Source organism: Dipodomys spectabilis, unplaced genomic scaffold (genome assembly GCF_019054845.1).
Source record: "Dipodomys spectabilis isolate Male_0828 unplaced genomic scaffold, ASM1905484v1 ptg000001l, whole genome shotgun sequence".
Lineage (NCBI taxonomy): Eukaryota > Metazoa > Chordata > Mammalia > Rodentia > Heteromyidae > Dipodomys > Dipodomys spectabilis.
Window position 1 is genome coordinate 3,922,979 of NW_024870678.1, and position 19,367 is coordinate 3,942,345.

At 40.2% G+C, this 19,367-nt stretch overlaps 1 protein-coding gene across 1 annotated transcript in view; it reads right to left on the reverse strand.

Moving 5' to 3' along the window:
* The window catches only part of Mettl24 (methyltransferase like 24), a 95,729-nt gene that overhangs the window by 31,080 nt on the left and 45,282 nt on the right, over nt 1–19,367 (reverse strand). Inside the window, exon 4 of the mRNA XM_042687352.1 lies at nt 15,121–15,349. Within this exon, the coding sequence (XP_042543286.1) occupies nt 15,121–15,349 (229 nt within the window). The remainder of the gene's footprint in view (nt 1–15,120; nt 15,350–19,367) is intronic.

Here is a 19,367-nt window from a genome sequence, read left to right on the forward strand (position 1 = left end):
TGTGAAATGCCAAGAACAGAAAAAGTAAAAAGTAGCAAGAATCCTGGAGATTATTAGGGGCTGAAGGAAGAAGGAAGGAATTACTTAATGGGCACAGGCTTTCTATTTCACAAGATGAAAAAGTATGGAAATCAAATGCACAACAATATAAATATGTTTAGCACTGCTAAACTTAACACTACCAGCAATACTACTTACTGTGGTTAAAGTATTATTTCATTAAATGTATTTTAATGCAGTTAAAAGTAAAATATTAAAAGAATGCATAACTCAAAAATGGAAGTGGTGCTGTGGCTCAAAGTGGTAGAGTGCTAGCCTTGAGCAAAAGGGCTGAGGGACAATGCCCCAGCCCGGCCCTGAGCTCAAGCCCCACAACTGACCAAAAAAACAAAAAAGAAAGAAAAAGTAAAATATATTCATTTATTATGTATGTATTATATTATTTACTATTTAAGCCTGGGATTTTGCATACAGAATATACTTACTAGATATTTATTGGGTGAATGAAGAGAAAGATGGTGGAGAACTGGATGGGTGGTAATGAAAACCACAGTGAACATATAAACCCACAATTACTATGCCTGACAAACAAAGAACAGGCCCTAGGATTAGGAAGAGGTGAAGTTTTCTGGTTATGATTATCTTGGCCCTAATATTTATCACATTTAGTTACTTTGCATTCTCTATGAATGACATAAAATTTTATATGAATTTTTGTTCTGTCTGTTTAAATAATTCTTGTTTATCTCGTCACATCACTTGTATTGTAGCATAATCTGTCTTTTGACCTAGATGATATTAAAATGAAGAAAACCCCATTTTTTGACATGTTGGCTCTTTTGACCACCTCTCTTAATCCAACAAGGCAATGTGAACTAAGTGTGCACACTTGGGGCTGCCAGGTGTAGCAAGGGTCCATTGCTTGTTCTCAGGCTGTTAATCAGTATCCTCTGGGGCATAATGTTATAAAGCTGTGGTGTGCATTAAACAGCAGGCAAAAAGAATAATCTCCATTTTCTGACTCTCAAGTGCAGGCATGTGCTATAAAACGAAATTGACATCTGCTAGCAGGCTTGTCACATGGTTATTTTTTTTCTGCCGAATCTGGAATAAATTAAATCTCAAAATAAAATTTGGAACAGAGAGGCTGTTTTACATAATTCCTCCTAATGGTGTGCTGTGAACCCATCACATTGATTTTAAAGAGAAGTTCTTGCAAGAAATGTTTCATCATTTTAATTGCAAAACTCTTGAATGCCACTCTATGCTAGGAAATGTGTGTTTTTAAAAGAGGTCCTTTTTTTTTTTTACCAGTAGCAAATGAAACAGTAGCAAAAATTCCCTGGTATGTTCACTGGCTGAAAAGTAAGCCAGGTTTTTCATTGAAATGAAACATGGTTTACCTTTTCCCAGATATCTGGAGCCGGGTTCATAGGAAAACTAGCCTGGCTAGGCTCTGGGGCAGAAGCAGCCAACATGGATGTGAGCTGGAAGAGTTTGCTCAGAGGATTCATTAATATGACAGTGAGGTCTCAGGGCTCTTTCCTTTGAAAGACATTAAGATTTTTTACAAACACATAAAAGAAGCACAAGGGTCTATGAACCTGCCACTCTGAATGTAAAGAAGACCCCTCTCCTTCATGAAAAGAAGTCATACAGGCAAGCCAAGAGAGCTTGGTAGGCATCTAGGGTTGTGTTGTGGATTTTTTTTAGACTACTATACCCTTAGGATTCACTTGGCTCTCATTTCCCTAATTTTATCAAGATAAACAAGATTGTCGGAAGAGTCCACCCAGTCCTGGTACTTGGGAAGACAACAACAACAACAATAACAGATATCAGCTCCCTGGAGGCTATTTCCATTACTTGCCTGGACAAAATTTTCCAAGGATTCATGCCACATACATTACAGTAGAGAAAACAGAGTCACGAAAGATGAAGAGACTTCAAGAGGAGACCGGGAGGATCCTGAAGAAGTGGATGCTCAGGCTCCTGACTGACTTGCTTATGGAAGATATGTACAGCAAGCCTTATTTATAAATGGAAGACAGAGCCACTCACTTCCTTTCTACGCAGTGAGGTTCTTCAGTAGGTGCTGGGTTAGTTTGCTTTCTGATGCTGTGACAGAAATACCCATAGATGATCAACTTAAAATGGAAAAATAATTTATTTGGGCCTTCCGTTTCAATTATTTCAGTTTCTGATGACTTGGCTCTGATGTTTGGGGCCCTGTGGTGAGGTAAGATCATCATGGCAGGGAGCTCATGGTGGAACAACTCTGCTTTACCTCAAGGTGGCTGGAGGGCAGAGTGAAGGTCATACCCCTAATGACCTAACTTCCTTCTCCTAAGTCTCACCTCCTCAAGGTTCCACCACCTTCTAATAGTGTTACAGACTAATGATCAAACCTGTACCTTATAAACCTTTAGGGGATATTAAAAATCCAAACCAAGACCAAGTCATGTCACCTAGTTTAGAGAGGGCTGGGACTGGTTAAAAACACAGGTTTCTGGCTCCATGTTGGATGAGTCTCTGAGATGGGTCCTGGGACTGATATTTCAATCAAGCTCCTTTTGTCACTGGAATTTTCTACTTGTGGTGTCTTGTTGCCATTGTTTTGGTTTATTGTCTAGCATTTCCCATTCTAGCATTAGACTCTGAGAAACACTTCAATATACAAGTGGCAAGAGGTCTCCAGGTTCCAGAACACCACAAATTGTCAGTTACAGCTTCTACACAAGTAATACTGAGGGGAAAACACACATAAGAAAGCCCCCAACACTCCTCTTCACCCCCCACTCCTCCCCAACCAGTGAAATCCACAGATACTTAGTCTTCTTGTCAGATGGCTTTCTAATCTGTTGTAGCTCTGTGCTAGTTAAATACTGAATGGTTTGATAAACAGTAAGAAGAACTAAGAAATTTTGCTCCATGGGAAAAAAATTCTCACCATTATAAATGAGCTAACAAAGGTTAAAATAAAACAAACAACACAACTCATTTCCTATGTGCCAAGCCAGGAAGGTGTAGGCTCACATTCTCAAAATGGCTGTCCTTTGGGTCCACTACAGACTGATGGATGGACAGCTGTCTCTGCATTTCAAATAGCAATTCAACACTAGGAATGACTCATGCTTATTGCTCAGAAACACAGCACCTCTTGATTAAGTAGTAATTCCACACGACAAAGTGCCTTCACATGACTGAACGATGCATTCCTCTCTTTGAAAAAAAAAGGAATGTAAATTAATGTAAATAGAACATTGCACTGGGACTTAAAAGAATCATCCAGACCTCTGCCTTACTGCACTATGTCTGGTTTTCTCTGAGCTTTCCCACTCAAGCATTCATTATTCAGAAACTTCAGTAACCTCAGGGAAGACCTCTGCATGCTTCACGGTTGCCGCTTATCAATTCTGTGCCAGAAGATAAGGGATTCAAGCTGTGTTACCCCTACACATTTGATTTAGGAAGGTACTAGAGAGGAAACCAGGTTGACAAGTTTCCTGTGTATTCTCAAAACATTCTGCTAGGTATTTGGAGTGGGAGTCCCTATGAGAAGGAGGCACTATCTCTACCCAGTAGGTCACATACATCTCAAAAGTAAGACTTCTGCTAAAGGGAAAGTCATTCATCACTTGGAACTCAGGCATGCATGGGCCTTGAACATATGTGGCAGGCCAACAGGGACACCTTTTATAAAGGAAATTCCCTCCTGAGGGGAAAAAAATGTGCCCTAGAATGGCAGCTGAGACAGAAAGCTGGTATAACCGGCTATGGATGGGAAAATGATCCAAAACACATCACAGCCTCTGTCCCTCACACCACACTGGCTGGAGTTTGGGCAGAGGGTGGAAGAAGACCTCAACAGAGCACAAAGCAGCACTCAGGCTCTGGAAGGACAGTACCCAAATTTAAGTCTGAGCATTGCTGATTACTATGAGGTACTCTCTGGATCTCTATTTTGCCAAGTACAATAAAGACTTTGTGTCTCAAAGGATAACTATCAAAATAGCAAGGGCAACATCCCCTCAGAGCTTACTAGAAATCAGGAATCCCAGTTCCGTCCCAGACCTCCAAGGTGATACATATATACATACATTAACTCATGATACGGAATATGGCTTAGAGGCAACATAAAGGAACATTTCAAAACTATCACTATTTTAATATGCATTAGCATATTATTTCTTTAGATAACGGTGAGAAAGCTGAAACCAGTTAAAGTTTATTTTAAATGGAAGTATGAAAATAGGATGCAGCTTCACCTCATGAAACACAAAGCAAAAAGGAAGAATTATTTCATGAAAAGAGAGAAAGAGATATAAGATAAAGCAAAGCTAAAAACAAGATAAATATCTCATAGGGCCTAAATAGAGCTACGTGATCCGGGATTAAAGGCAGGACATGCCAGGCTTCCATTCTGAAGCAGCTTGCAGGGTGTTAAGGGTGCATCTCCTGTAGGGAATAGGAACTAATGAGGCTCCCTGAGAGAATAGCCAGAGCCCCTTCACTGATTAAAACCAGGGGCTGGGGTGGAGTCCTCTTATTCCATAAAGCATCCTGAAATAAACTGCCCAGTAGCCACTGCTGGTTTAAAAACAGCCCATGGAAATGAAAGGAGGAGAGACCCGTCCTAGGAAATGGCAAATTAGCCACACTTCAGATGGCTCAGTGATGGAATGTTCCGTGTATTACTGAGGGGAACGGGGTCCCCCAGACACTTACATAACATCAGATCCTGAAGGCTACTGTAAAATCACTAGGCAGAGAAGGGCGAACCAAAATGAAAAGAGAAAATTAGAACCAAACCAAACCAAAACTTTCCACTGAAAGTGAGCCAGCAAACCAAGAAATCAAAGCATTATAGGCATGAGCACTTGGTGGATTTTGAAATATGAATATACTAATATATTCACCAACACATTCAAAATATAAAATACTTTCTCACACACCCAAATGTCCCTGTGATCTTTTAGTAATCTACTCTATTACCTCATTGGCTGTCCCAAGTAACCACGCATCTGATTTCTATCACTATAATAATTTTACGCATAATATATAGTATTTTATATTTAGCTGCCTTTGCTCAGTATAAAGTATAAAGTGAGATTCATTCGTATTGCACCTGTCAAAAGCTTATTCCTTTTTATATCTGAGCAATATTCTATCTTATATGGCTGGTATAATAACATAGTACAATTATTTGATATATTCACAGTATAACTTCTCCATTCACTTGTGGACATTAGAGTTGTTCCCAGTAAAAGTTCTTATGAATATAACTTCTTTGAACTTTCAAGCACATGTTTTCAATTTTTTTAGGCAAATACATTGCTAAGTCTATCTATCTATCCATCTATCCATCTATCTATCTATCTATCTATCTATCTATCTATCTATCTATCTATCTATCTATCTATCTAACTAACTAACTAACTGTATTAGTCAACCTTCCATTATTATAACAAATACCTGAGATAATCAAGCTTTAAAAATGAAAGGTTTATTTTGGTTCAGTTTTGAAGGGTTTTGTCTATGGCTGGTTAGCCGTATTGCTTTGGGTTCGTAGCAGTCAGCACTGGGAAGAGCATGCCCAAGATGTGAAGGAAAGAAAGAAGAGAGGACCAGAGTGACAACACAGCTCCCAAGGACAAACCTCCAATGTGCTGAGGACTTTCCACTAGGCTACAGCTACTAAAGGTTCCACCACTTTCCAATAACACCATGAACTAAGGTTCACACACACACACACACACACACACACACACACCACACACACACACACACACAGGCCTTTGGTTGGCATTCCAAAACTTACCAATACATTTCTGAAGAAGTGGTATGCCCACCAGAAGTGTTCCAGTTACGCCATATATTCACCATCAGTTGGTATTATTCATCTTTTTCTTTAACTTCACTTTTGGTGGTTATGAAGTGGTATCTAATTGTAGTTTAGGTTTTATTTAATTATAGCTTTTATTTAATTTTAATTTTATTTCTGTAATGACATCAGGCATCTTTCCATCTGTTTTTGCCATCTGTGTATCTTTTTGGTGCAGTCTGTTTAAATTTTATGTTTGTTTCTATATTGTGTTTCTGCCTCATTTTTTTTTTACAATGGCTCTTTACATATTCTAAACAAAAGATATTTCTATCATATATTTGTGGTGAATTCTGAATACTATCAGTTAAGTTTAAAAATCAACTACTATAAGTCTTTGTTTTTTTCAATATTTTTTTGTCAATTGTATTGCCTTACAAATTCCTTTCATTAAAGATATGTCTCAGAAATTATTCTTTTTTTTTTTTTTTTGGGTCCGGTCGTGGGGCCTGAACTCTGGGCCTGGGCGCTGTCCCTCAGCTCTTCAGCTCAAGGCTAGTGCTCTACCACTCGAGCCACAGTGCCACTTCCGGCTTTTTTCTTTTTGCTTATGTGGTGCTGAGGAATCGAACCCAGGGCCTCAGGCCTATGCAAGGCAAGCGCTCTACCACTTAGCCACCTTCCCAGCCCCTTAGAAATTATTCTTATCAGCCCATAACAATTAAAAATACTAACAATTGATGAGTTATAGTGAAAAATATATATAAGAAACATATGAAACATCATTATATTATTCCAACAATTTTAGTTTGTTTTTGCAAAGTAAAATATTAAAAAGGTAAGACTCCAGATAATTATAATGTGGGAGTTATTTTCATGTTTCAGAGAAATATAGGAATGACAAACAATTTAATATGTTGTTTTTAAAGTACAGAACAAATTACATACATTTTATTTTTAAGGATAGGGTTTTGGGCAGTTCACAGTTTTACAAAGCTTTGGGTTTGATTCACAACACTGAAAAAAAAAGATTGAAAGCAAAAGAAGAAATTAAGGACAGCCATGAAGAATGGAGATACACACTTTGAGCTGGACACTGGTGGCTGGCTCATGGCAGTAATCTTACATATTCAAGAGGCTGAGACCTGGAGGATCATGATTTGAAGCAAAGTCCAAGACTCTGCATCTCTAATAAACCAGAGAAAAAGTCAGGCTAGAGATATAGTTCAGCTGGTAGAGCATCAGCCACGTAAGCAAGCCTAGCCAAGCACAAGGCTCTGAATTCAAGTCTCAGTATTTGGAAAGATAAATAGTAAAAAAGAAAAGAAGGAAAGAAGGAGAGGAGAGAGAGCACGTGCACGAGAGAGAGAGAGAGAGAGAGTGAGGGAGAGAGAGAGAGAGAGAGAGAGCGTGTGCTACATGCTTTAGCAGAAGAGAGAAAAAGAAGTTTGAAAAACCAAAAGTCCAAAAGTAAAAATTAAGATAATTGCAAAAGTAGTCACAATAATTATAAATGAACTGAATACACATTTATTAAAAACAAATTAATGGATTAGATGTTAAAACACAATCCAGATTTATATTGAATAGTTGCCTTCATTAGTCACACATAAATTGAAACTCTATCAAAAGGAAGAAAATAAAGAAATCTAAGATGGTATTTCATATAAATCTTTCTTTTGAAATCTGGTATTGCAGAACTAATCACAGAAAAAACAAACCAGAACAATGACAAAAAGACTTTGTGTGTGTGTGTGTGTGTGTGTGTGTGTGTGTGTGTGTGTGTGTGTGTGTGTGTGTGTGTATGAACTCTGATTCTGGGTTTTAAACTCAAGGCCTGGACACTGTCCCTGAGCTTTTGCACTCGTGGCTAGTACTCTAAACAATTGAGTCACAGCTCCAGTTTGGTTTTTTGGATTCTTATTTGGAAATAACAGTCTCACAGACTTTCCTGCCTCAGCTGGCTTTGAACTGTAATCCTCAGATCTCAGCCTCTTGAGTAGCTCAGATTACCAGTGCCTAGCTAGCAAAAAAGACTTGTAAGAAGGAAAAGTGACACACATGCACACACATACATACACACATATACATGCATACATGCATACATACATACACATACATACATATACAGACATGTGGTCAGGTTTCCTTCCTGAAAGACTATATCATTTTCTGTTTCCAGTAAAGCCAGACTATTATTCCCAACAAACATTTCAATATGGAGCAGTACTAACAACTTGCTTGTATTTGCCAATTTGATAAGCAAAAGGAAAAAGATCATTTTGCAGTTTGATCTCGAAGCTCATATTCTCTCAAACACATCAGGAAACTGAAGTCAGGGTCCCAGCCCAGAGAGGCAGAAACTGTATTCCTATTTGCATCCAAGGAAACACTGGAGCTACAAGGGGTAGTGACTGGGTCAGCAAGGGGAAAGATCTCAAAATGACAGGCAGGAAGCCCAGCTCCCTGGGGCCATCCAACCAAGAGACCCAGCCCCTAAGGTCTATGTCTGCTCATGTGGAACAGATTGCAATTAACTCCCTGCAGCTTATTTAATTTCTACACAGCACAGTATTTACACAATGACCAGCAGACTTGTTCAGTGCCCCAAGGCAGCAAGCAATAAGAATTCTCTTACAACCACATCTGAAGGACCCATTGCCCTTCACTTTCTCACAAAGCTTTCATTAAAAACTCTTCACTAGAATCAGGTGCAGTTAGCAATTGCTAGAGCAATCTCTGATATTGTTTTCCTGAAAGGGGAAAAAAGAAAGAAGACCAACAGTTTCTATAAAATTTAGTAAAAGATTATTGAAATTGTTCAGAACAAGCCTCTGAATTTACTGAAAATAGTCCAATGACTTCTCCAGACATGGCTTGCTGCTGTGTTCTCAGATCGAATTCTCAAAACAAGCTACAACTTCGGCAGAATTATTTATCCTCATTGTACTCACAATCAAACTGAGTGCCAGAGGTTAAACGACTTGATGGATGCCAAGGGCTAACAAGTGGACTCATGCTTCAAATCTAGATTAATGAGTTCACATAGGTAAGCTTTCTGGAAGCCATATTGCTCCTATTATCAGCAATGCTCAAGCAGGGGTTAAGAGTGAAAGTAGCAATAATGAGGTAGACCAGGATAGCCAACCCTTCATAAGCTGTGTAGTTAGAGGTTAAGCACTGTTACTTACTGAAGAAGAATGTTGATTTCATGTTAGAGCTTTGCTGTAAGCACTTCTTAATGTTTGGGTTTGTTTTTTGTTGTTGTTGTCTGTTGTTTTGGTGTTTTTGTTTTTGTTTTTGGTATGTGTGTGGTGTTTGTTTTCTCTTTAAATGCCTGTGGTTCTGTTGTTTGATTGACAGCTATCAGATTCCCCTTCCCTCCTTCCTCCTCCGCCTGCAGTGGCACCTGTCTAGCATCAGAATCAGGAAACCTTCCCCGATCTTGGAGGCCACATGGAAACTACTACTGTTGTCTCTGTGGTTCTCATGTCCAGTGGGATTATGAATGGCATCGCTGCCACTTGGAAGGACCCATCAGAGCTGGCAGCAATTGCAACTTCATCCCTGCCTCTTTCCTGGGAAGCAATAGGAGCTGTCAATCCAGCAGCTACTTCTTCCTGATTCTCTTCCATTGTCATCATGACAATGATAGTCCATGGCTGCTTTAACCATTTCATGGCTGCTCAGGGAGGATTCCTCCGTCCATAGAAACCACCCATATATGCCATGGCTGCTCCTGTGGCTTTCAGAGACTTCATTTCAGTCAGGGAATTCCTGGGATCCTGAGTTGACAGTGAGAGACCTACCCATAGCTGCAACCGACAACCTCACTGAAGTCCTCAAGAAGGCTAAGGATGAGCACCTCCACTGCCCATTACAGCCAGAACAGGTCGTCTCAGTACAGCCCGAACAGACTGTGTAGCAGAAAGAGGGGGAAGCTGTGCACATGCACCACTGGCTATATACAGCCACTTATACACAGCCCTTTATTTCTCCTCCAGTCAGCCTAGGACACCATTCTGCCTTGTAATAAGGCCTGCTCCGACTGGCTTCATTGCCTACCTGTAGTCTTTTTCTTGGTGATAGTGGTGATAGTCCTGGGAACTCAGGGCCTGGCAGCTGTCCTTGAGCTTTTTTGCCTCAAAGCAAGTGCTCTACCACTTTGAACCACAACTTCACTTCCAGGTTTTGGAGATGAGTCTTAGGGACTTTCCTGCCTGGGATGGCTTTTGAACCATGATCCTCAGATCTCAGCTTCCTGAGTTGCTAGGGTTAGGAGCATGGGCATCAGTCTCTACTTATAGTCCTTTATCATGATTAGAATGCACTGAATAGGTAATGCAAAAACCAGACAACTTCCAGGGCTGTCAGCCCCAGGCAAGCCTGTACTAGCTAACAGACAGCTGATGAGTTCCAGAGCTGCTGGAAGCAGACTGAGGACGGCTGATATTGTGAAGGCCTTGTAGGACCTGCTGAGAAGGCCAAAGCTGCAGAGACTTGAGACTCCAGACTGCAGAAGGTGAAAGGCTACAGAGAGCAGAGACTGCGGAAAGCAAGAGACCAAGCAGAGCTAAGACTGGACAGAGCTGTAAGTCTTGGTTAAGAGTTCCAGAAAGGTGTAGAGAGTTACTAGCTCTTGCTTCTGAAAACTACCCAGAGCTGTCGCATTAAGAGATAGGTCCCATGCTTTCCCTTATCTGCAATAACTAGTATATGCCTAGGACAATCAGAAAAGGTCAAAAGCTATGTACATATGACAATATAAGCAGATGCTAAGTGAAATGAGCCCCAAGATAAGGACACAAGAGATTTTATCCTTCTTGCTGTTCTTTTTAAATGTACTTATAATGTATTGTGTGATTTTTTTTTTGTTCTTTTGTATGCTTCTTCCCCCATGGGATAACCCCTGTTGTCATTGTATTTGATTCTCATGTCCTGCATCTTGCATATACATTTTTCTAATTTGGGGAGGGGTAGGGAAATACAAAATGCCGAAATAAGGCTACAGCCTAACCCATTGTAAACAACAATGAGATATACAAGGACACTATGTTGAAAACTAACTTTACAACTTTGGGAGGGAAGAGAGGAGTTGGAAAGGTTGGGAGGGGAAGGGATGGTAGGGGAAAAAACAAAGGAGGGGGGTAACAATGCTTGATAGAAAATGGACTCATTACCTTGCTCATGTAAGTGTAACCCCTCTGTACAGTATCTTTACAATAAATGTATATGTGTGTATATATATATATATATATATATATATATATATAATAAAAGAGCTCAGAGACCCATGGCATTCAAAGCTTTGAGCTATAACAACAGCTGATGAGTGCTGGCCTAAGGGCACACCTTAAAGCCCAGAGCTGTAACACTAAAAATGGAGGTGTGCATCCTAAAACTCAGAAATACTTACACCAAAGGAACTGCCTGCAGTTTCCACCCAAAGAGTGGAAAAGAGGAAAAGACTAATAGTAATAGTAATTATCATAATCTCTCACTAACAGTCCTGGGCATGCAATAAATTCTGAGTATGTAATTCATTTAAGAAATTCTAAGTTTATAATAAAAAAGGCGGATGAGGGCTGGGAAGGTGGCTCAGTGGTAGAGCGCTTGCCTTGCACGCATGAGGCCCTGGGTTTGATTCCTCAAGCACCACATAAGCAAAAAGAAAAAAGCCGGAAGTGGCGCTTTGGCTCAAGTGGTAGAGCGCTAGCTTTGACCTGAAGAGCTGAGGGGACAGCGCCCAGGCCCAGAGTTCAAGTCCCAAGATTGGCCCCCCCCCCCCCCCCCCCCCCCCCCCCCCCCCCCCCCCCCCCCCCCCCCCCCCCCCCCCCCCCCCCACCCCCCCCCCCCCCCCCCCCCCCGCCAAAAAAAAAGAGGTGTGATGAGAGGTATGGTTCTATACAATTATCATCCCAGATACTCAGGAGGAGGAGACAAAGATCATAGTTTGAGGCTAAGATAGGCAAAAGCTAGAAAGGCCATGTCTCAAAAACAATTTAGGCACGACAGCACATGCCTGTGTTCCCAGCTGCTCGGGAGGTGGAAGTGAGAAGATCACAGTTCAAGGCCAGCCTGGTGAAAATTAATGGGAGGTCCTATCTGAAAAGCAAAACTGAAGATAAAAGGGTGGGGATACAGCTTAAGTGTTAGAGTTTTAATTTTAATCCTTAACAGAAGAAGGGAAGGGAAGGGAAGGGAAGGGGAGGGAAAGGGGAGGGAAGGGGAGGGAAGAGGAGGAGAGAGGAGGGGAGGAGAGAAGGGGAGGGGGAGGAAGGGAAGGGAAGGGGAAGGAAGGGGAGGGGAGGAGAAGGGGAAGGGGAAGGGAGGAGAGGGGGGGAAGGGGAGGAAAGGGGGGAGGGGAGGAGAGGGGGGAGGGGAAGGGAGGAGAGGGGGGAAGGGAAGGAGAGGGGGAGGGGAAGGGAGGAGAGGGGGAGGGGAAGGGAGGAGAGGGGGGAGGGGAAGGGAGGAGAGGGGGGAAGGGGGAGGAAAGGGGGAGGGGAGGAGGAGGGGGGGAGGGGAGGAGAGGGGGAGGGGAGGGGGGGGAGGGGATAGGAGAGGAGGGAAGAGGAGTGGGAGATGGGAAAAAGTATACAATATGAGTTGAGTAGAAATTTTATGTGGTCCTCATACATTCTAGAAAAATGTGGTAAAGTTAACCGGCAGGACTACACAACGTAGCTAGGATTATAGATGCGAGCACCAGTGCCTAGCTGGCAAAACGATCTGTAGGAGTAAAAAGTGATACACCCATGTGATTAGGTTTCCTTCCCAAAAGACTATATCATTTTCTATTTCCAGCAAAGCTGAAGTATTATTCCCAACAAACATTCAATATCGAGCAGTATTAACAATGTGCTTATATTCGCCAATTTGATAGAGAAAAGGAAAAAGATGTTTTCATAGTTTGATCTCAAAGCCCATATTCTCTCAAACTCAGCATAAAACACACAACAAAACCAATGTTTTGGTTTCATGTTAAGTTCCCAGCCCAGAGAAGCAGAAATAATGCTAGATCCAGAAGATACTACTCCCTGTTAGACTGGCTTCTGAACTGCACAGGTTTGCTGAAGCAGCTAGTTGCTAATACCTGTGTTCTAGGAAAATTTTCTGATTTATACCTTGAAGTTAAAATGAGCAAAGAGTTTTTTTTTAAGCAGTGCAAAAGTCATATGCATCTTTCTGTCACTGTCTCAGAATATTGCCTTTGATTTAGCTCATAAATTTGTTTGAGTGACTGGAATCTAGGCTTGAGTATAGAGAATAAGGGGGGAAATGTAGCTTAACTGGGAAATGAGTGCAAAACTATATGGAATATTTTAAAGTCTTGTAGAGAAAAGAACCTACGGTTTCTATTGTCACTTTCAAAATCAGTAAGTACAGAAGGCAAGGCAAAGGCACTGGCATTTTGAATGCTTTGATCTTTTTGCCTCCCTGCCATAGCTATCTCCTATCTACCAATGTCTATGCACATGAAGAAAAACTAAGACAGACCAGTCTTGCCACAGGCCTCAGGCAGGATTTGCTTTCATCTGGCACCAGACCACCTCTCCAAGCATGTTCTTGATGGATGCAATCAATCACCCATGGGTTTTGGTATATTTTGTTTCGGTTTGAAAGCATTTGCCAAAAAAGTCTCTATGAAAGTGCATTAGTATATCTTTAAATTCTTCAAGCGTGACTTTTGTTTTTAGCAGCAAATATGGACCTGGCAATTGTGAGCCAGATCACTTTTATTGACATTAACACATTTGACTTTTGACAAATAGCCTGAGGAACATAAGCAGTCCTTTCTAGGACTTCCTTAGTCCTTTCTAAGTCCTGTACTGTCTCAAGGGCAGTGCGACAAGGGCTCTCTGCTTTCTCCCCTGAATACAGGCTTGTCACTGAAACTCACAGGAAGTGAATCGAAAAGAAACAATCCAGGTTTATGACTTGTTATCCAAAAAATATTCTCTGCAGGAAATGGGGTTACATAAATTATACCCATACATGGCTTTTTCAAAGCCTCATTTCAGCCTCACCTTTTAGAAAATCTTTTACTAAAATAGTATCAGAAACTGCAAAATGGCATTGAATTTCCCCTCTTTTCCTACTCAGTTTTTCCTTGGAAAAGTTAGGGTGGAGAGGGCTAGGAAGGAAAAGGCAAGAAGGAGAAGCAGCAAGGCTCCTTATTGAACACAAAGCATAAGTACTAGCTCCACAGTTGGTGTCTTGAAGAATAAGGCATGTAATTTTTAGCTGTAAAAAAAAATCTATAAAGGTAACAAATGGCAAAAAAAAAAATCCCACAAAAAAACAATTCTCAAAAAATGCCGTGCTTCTTCCCACACTTACTAAAAAATTAATAGCATATGAAAAGAGATTTTGTTCTGAATTTTCAGGTTCCTGACTATTAAAAGCTAGTTACTCTCATTGGCAAAGCAAAATACCAATCAATAGTCAAATGTATGATACAAGAACAGTGCATTCTTTGCCTGTTTAATTAAAGCAACTTAAAAATAGAAGAGGGAGAGGAAAAAGAACAATACAGAAGAAAGCCCTGTTACTAAAGATCAAGAAGCCAACTTAAATCAAAAGGTTCCATAAACCCTGCCTCTCAGATGAATGCCCTCTCTTATACGTTCTAAGTGTCATGTCACTGTGGCTGGGGACCATAGATCAAGACAGACCAAACTCAAGAAGTGCTGGAGATCAAACCAACCAACCACACTCAGACATTTTTTTTAATCAGTAGCTTATAAAACATAATGAGCTCAGATATTTTATGCTAAAAATTACTTTTTCTGAACATACATCAAAGATGGTATTTCTCTTTTGTCATATATTCACAGTCAAATATTTGCAAAGTTAAATCGATACATACCTAATGTTCAATTTCATAAAATAAATTTTAATCAAAGCTACACATATTCTCTGAACTTCAGAAGCCTACAGGCTCAACATAGTGAGAAACATGTTATAATAGTGAGAAATATTGTACACGAGTAGTGTCTTACCAAACATAAACCTAAATTGGATTGTTTTGTATTTGTTTCTCACATAAGCAGTGTGCCCTTTCTGTACATTTAAATCAATGAGTAAAATCTTCAAACCAATGTAAACATCTCTCTCCTCTCTTGCCAAAACTTTATGTGCACAGAGTTGATTCTATAAATAATGTTGGGTGATCAATAAGAGTAAATTTGGACCTCAACTTTCCAATGTCAATATTGTAACCCTTGGTTTCCATTTGTTCAAGTTGATGGGCTTGTTCACTTCATTTAATTATGAAAGCAAGTAAAAAGTCTCACCTTGTGATGCCCAAATTCATCCAAGATGCTTCTCAGTTTTCTGGTGTTGCTATGTGTCTTTTGGGCAGCAACAGCTGGATGGGGATCACGCCAATCAATGGACAGTCTGTGATGCCAAAGGCGCTGGCTCTCCAGAATGTGAGCTGATTTCACACTAGGATCAAAATGGTGTACTTCACATCCATTATTGGCCATACTTGCTTCAAAATGAGTATCATCACTTCCCAGCCTGGAGTGAAAGAGGAATGAGACCAGTAACCAAAACTTCAAAATGAAGAAAAGTGTTGAAGTGACAAAACCACAGTTTCAAAAATCAGCCTCTTGAAGAGCTGAGGGAGAGTGCCCAGGCCCAGAGTTCAAGCCCTATGACCGACCAAAACAAAATCAGCCTCTTTTCCTTCCTTCCTTCCTTCCTTCCATCTTCCTTCTTTCCTTCCTTCCCTCCCTCCCTCCCTCTCCCCCTCCCTCTCTTCCTTCTTTCCTTTCTTTCTTCCTTCTTTCCTTCCTTCCTTCCTTCCTTCCTTCCTTCCTTCCTTCCTTCCTTCCTTCCTTCCTTCCTTCCTTCCTTCCTTCCTCTTGTGGTACTAGGATTTGAACCTAGGGCTTTTCACTTCTCAGGTGAGTGCTCTACCATTTGAAATTACAGGGCCCTCCAATCCAGACCAATTTTCTTAATCTTACCAAGCTTTCTCTTGTTTTAATACATGTCTAATGCACATATGCAATAAACCTTCAAACAACACACAAGCATTATAGCTCAAAACTGCTACACAAAAGAGAAATGTAAAAAATATGAGATTTTTTTTAGCAGCACTGGGGATTAAACTCAGGGCCTCAAGTTCTACCACTTGAATAATGCTTTCCAGCTTCTTTTGTGTTGGTTATTTAAGAGATAGGGTCTTAATTTATGCCCAGGCTGGCCTGGCTACCATTCTCCTCCTTGTGCTTCCTCTATTTCTGAGAATGACAGGCTCACACACTAAGCCTCAGTAATCTCTACCTCAAAAGTAATTACAATTAAAAGCTTAAGCCACTGTGCCTGGCTGAGAGTGATTTTTTTTTGGGGCGGGGAGAGGGTCAGTCTTGGGGCTTGAACTTAGAGCCTGGGCACTGTGCCTGAGGATCTTTGTGTTCAAGACTAGTGCTCTACCATTTGAACCACAGTGCCACTTCAGTTTTTGAGTGGCTAATTGGAGACAAGAGTCTCATGGGGACTTTTCTGCCCAGGCTGATTTCAAACCACAATTCTCAGATCTCAGCCTCCTGAGTAGCTAGGATTATAGGCATGAGCTAATTAGCACCCTGCTAATTTTTTCAAGGACATAAATTATAGTAGAAGTAAGACAAATAAAAATATCCACTAGCCGGGTGCTGGTGGCTCATGCCTGTAATCCTAGCTACTCAGGAGACTGAGATCTGGGGATCACAGTTCAAAGCCAGCCCGGGCAGGAAAAGTCCATTAGACTCTTATCTCCAATAAACCACTCAGAAAACCAGACTTGGTGCTGTGGCTCAATTGTTAGAGCACTAGCTTTGAGCTGAAGAGCTGAGGGAACAGAGCCGAGGCCCAGAGTTCAAGCCCCACAACCGACCAAAAAATAAAAAATAAAAATAAAAAAAATCCACTAGTCCTAAGAGATTTTCTTAGAAAATGTCAAAAATGTAAGTCATAGAATTATTTCTCTAAGGAGAGGTACATTCTACCAATGAACTAAATGTGTCTACATTAGAAGGGCCACCAGGTTGTGTGTGAAATTTAATTCACAGATCACAGTCATTTTCTTTGTTTTTTTTTTAACAATGTATCACACATTTTATTTGACAAAAATTCAAAACACATAGTTTGTTCTTTTGACATTTTCTTACCCTTTCTTATTTCTGTGTATATAAATAGTAATGAAAGCCAGTAGAAAATATTCAATAATTTTTTTAAAGATGCAATACAAAATTCATTCTGAAAATTGGCTTATGGTGTTCAGGCAGTTTCTTGATTTTCTTTTTTTCCCCATATATATTTTTATTGTAAAAATTCTGTACAGAGGGGTTACAATTACATGAGTAAGGTAATGGGTATACTTCCTATCTAGCATTGTTACCTCCTCCTTTGTTTTTCCCCTACCATCCCTTCCCTCCCCACCTTCCCAACTCCCCCTCCCCCCAAATTGTAAAGTTCATTTTCAACATAGTGTCTTGTACATCTCATTGTTACAACGGGTCAACCTGTATCCCTATTTAAGCATTTTGTTATATCCCTTTCCCTCCCCAAATTAGAAAAATGTATATACAAGATGCAGGACACCAGAATCAGATACAATGAAAACAGGGGTTATACCATGGGGGAAGAACATACAAAAGGAACAAGAGAATAAGTATGTTAAAACAATAGCAAGAAAGAAAAAAACCACTTGTGTCCCTGTCTTGGGGTTCATTTAGCTTAACATCATCTTATATGGTCATATGTACATAGCTTTTGACCTTTTTTGCTTGTCCTAGACATGTACTAGTTATTGCAAGTAAGGGAAACGAAATTGGTATGTTTTAAAATATCATAGTTTTGTCGGGCACCCGTGGCTCACACCTGTAAACCTGGCTACTCAGGAGGCTGGCTACAAAGGAGGCTGGCTACTCAGGAGATCTGAGGATTGTGGTTCAAAGCCAGCCCAGGCAGAAAAGTCCATGAGGCTTTTATCTCCGATAAATCACCAGAAAACCAGAAGTGGCATTATGGCTCAAGTGAAAGAGAGCTAGCTTTGAGCACAAAGATGCTCAGGGACAGTGCCCAGGCCCTGAGTTCAAGTCCCACAACCAACAAAATTAAAATGAAATAAAATAAAAATACTATAATTTCCTTAAAAAGCAAATGCATCTGGTTCCATTGGATCCAGAGAATAAGCAAAGGTGTTCTTTACCTAAATTCACACCAATAAGGGGAAGAAATTATGAATGAATTATATTCAAGGATCTAGTAGGTATCCTTGATAATTATGTAAGAATTATCATTTTGATTAAAGTGGTTCAAAGTATGAAAATAATCAAGACAGAAGGCTAGTTCTTGTTTTAAATAGTAATTTTGTTTTCTATCCACATACCAATTCCACAGAATTTCTACAATATGTTGGCAAAACCCAGTATGGAAACATATTATTCTCTTAGACTACTGATTCAGGCCATTACATACTTGAGAAACTTATAAATATAGTCAATAACAATTTCAATTAACTAAAATAAGCCTTTAATATGGAGATACTCATTCAGCCCTTTCTAGTAGTCTTCTTTGTCTTCTCTCCACTCACCCTCCTGTACTGTTTCTTTCCCCACTAGATTTTATATGCTTCCTCCACTGTAGCTCTTTCACACTATTTGAAAAAGAAAGAAAGAGAAAGAGAGAAAGAAAGAAAGAAAGAAAGAAAGAAAGAAAGAAAGAAAGAAAGAAAGAAAGAAAGAAAGAAAGAAAGAAAGAAAGAGAGAAAGAAAGAAAGAAAAGAAAAAGATCCAGCACTCCTCTCAAGCATTCCCCTTTCTTCCATCAAAAAATCCTGTGCCCACACCATTCAGACCACTGAAAATTCTAGCCAATCTCCTTCCAAATTTCTATCATTTTACTCTGGTATGGAAGATTGACATGTTGACACTAATCCTTCACGTTTCCTCAATCCATACTCCTGCCATATGCATTATAAGGGAATGTCATTCTTGCCTCTTGGTTTTGTGGCTTAGCCATGTGACTCCCTTCCTTCTGTGATGGTATGCCAATCCTGATCATAGTCCTGGACTACTTCTGTTCACTGTCTTCCACCATCCTTATGAATAGCTTGCTTGTCTCAGCAGTATAGACACTATAAGGAGCAGAGGCAGACTTCCAGCCTTCTCTCTTTCTAAAAAAAAAAAAAAAGGAACTACTCACAGCCACCTTATCATGAACAAAAGCCTCCGAGCTGAGAATAGCCTGGATCAGCTGAAATCCAGCAGACCAGCAAGCATTGTGGCAATCATAAATAACAGTGTTTTTAATCCACTGAGTATTAAAGTGATTTGTTACACAGCAAAACTAGCTGATATGTGACATATATATAAATCCAAGAGTTTCAGCTGAAACTACAAAGCATTCTTAGTAGGCAGATTTATTTCTATACAGGTCAGAATGCTGTAGAAGTCATATCAAGGGCCTTTATATTTCCTTAAATTTATTAAAACTTAGATGAGCAAAGTGTTACCATAGAGTAGTTTTGAAGCTTTGCTAAGAGAAA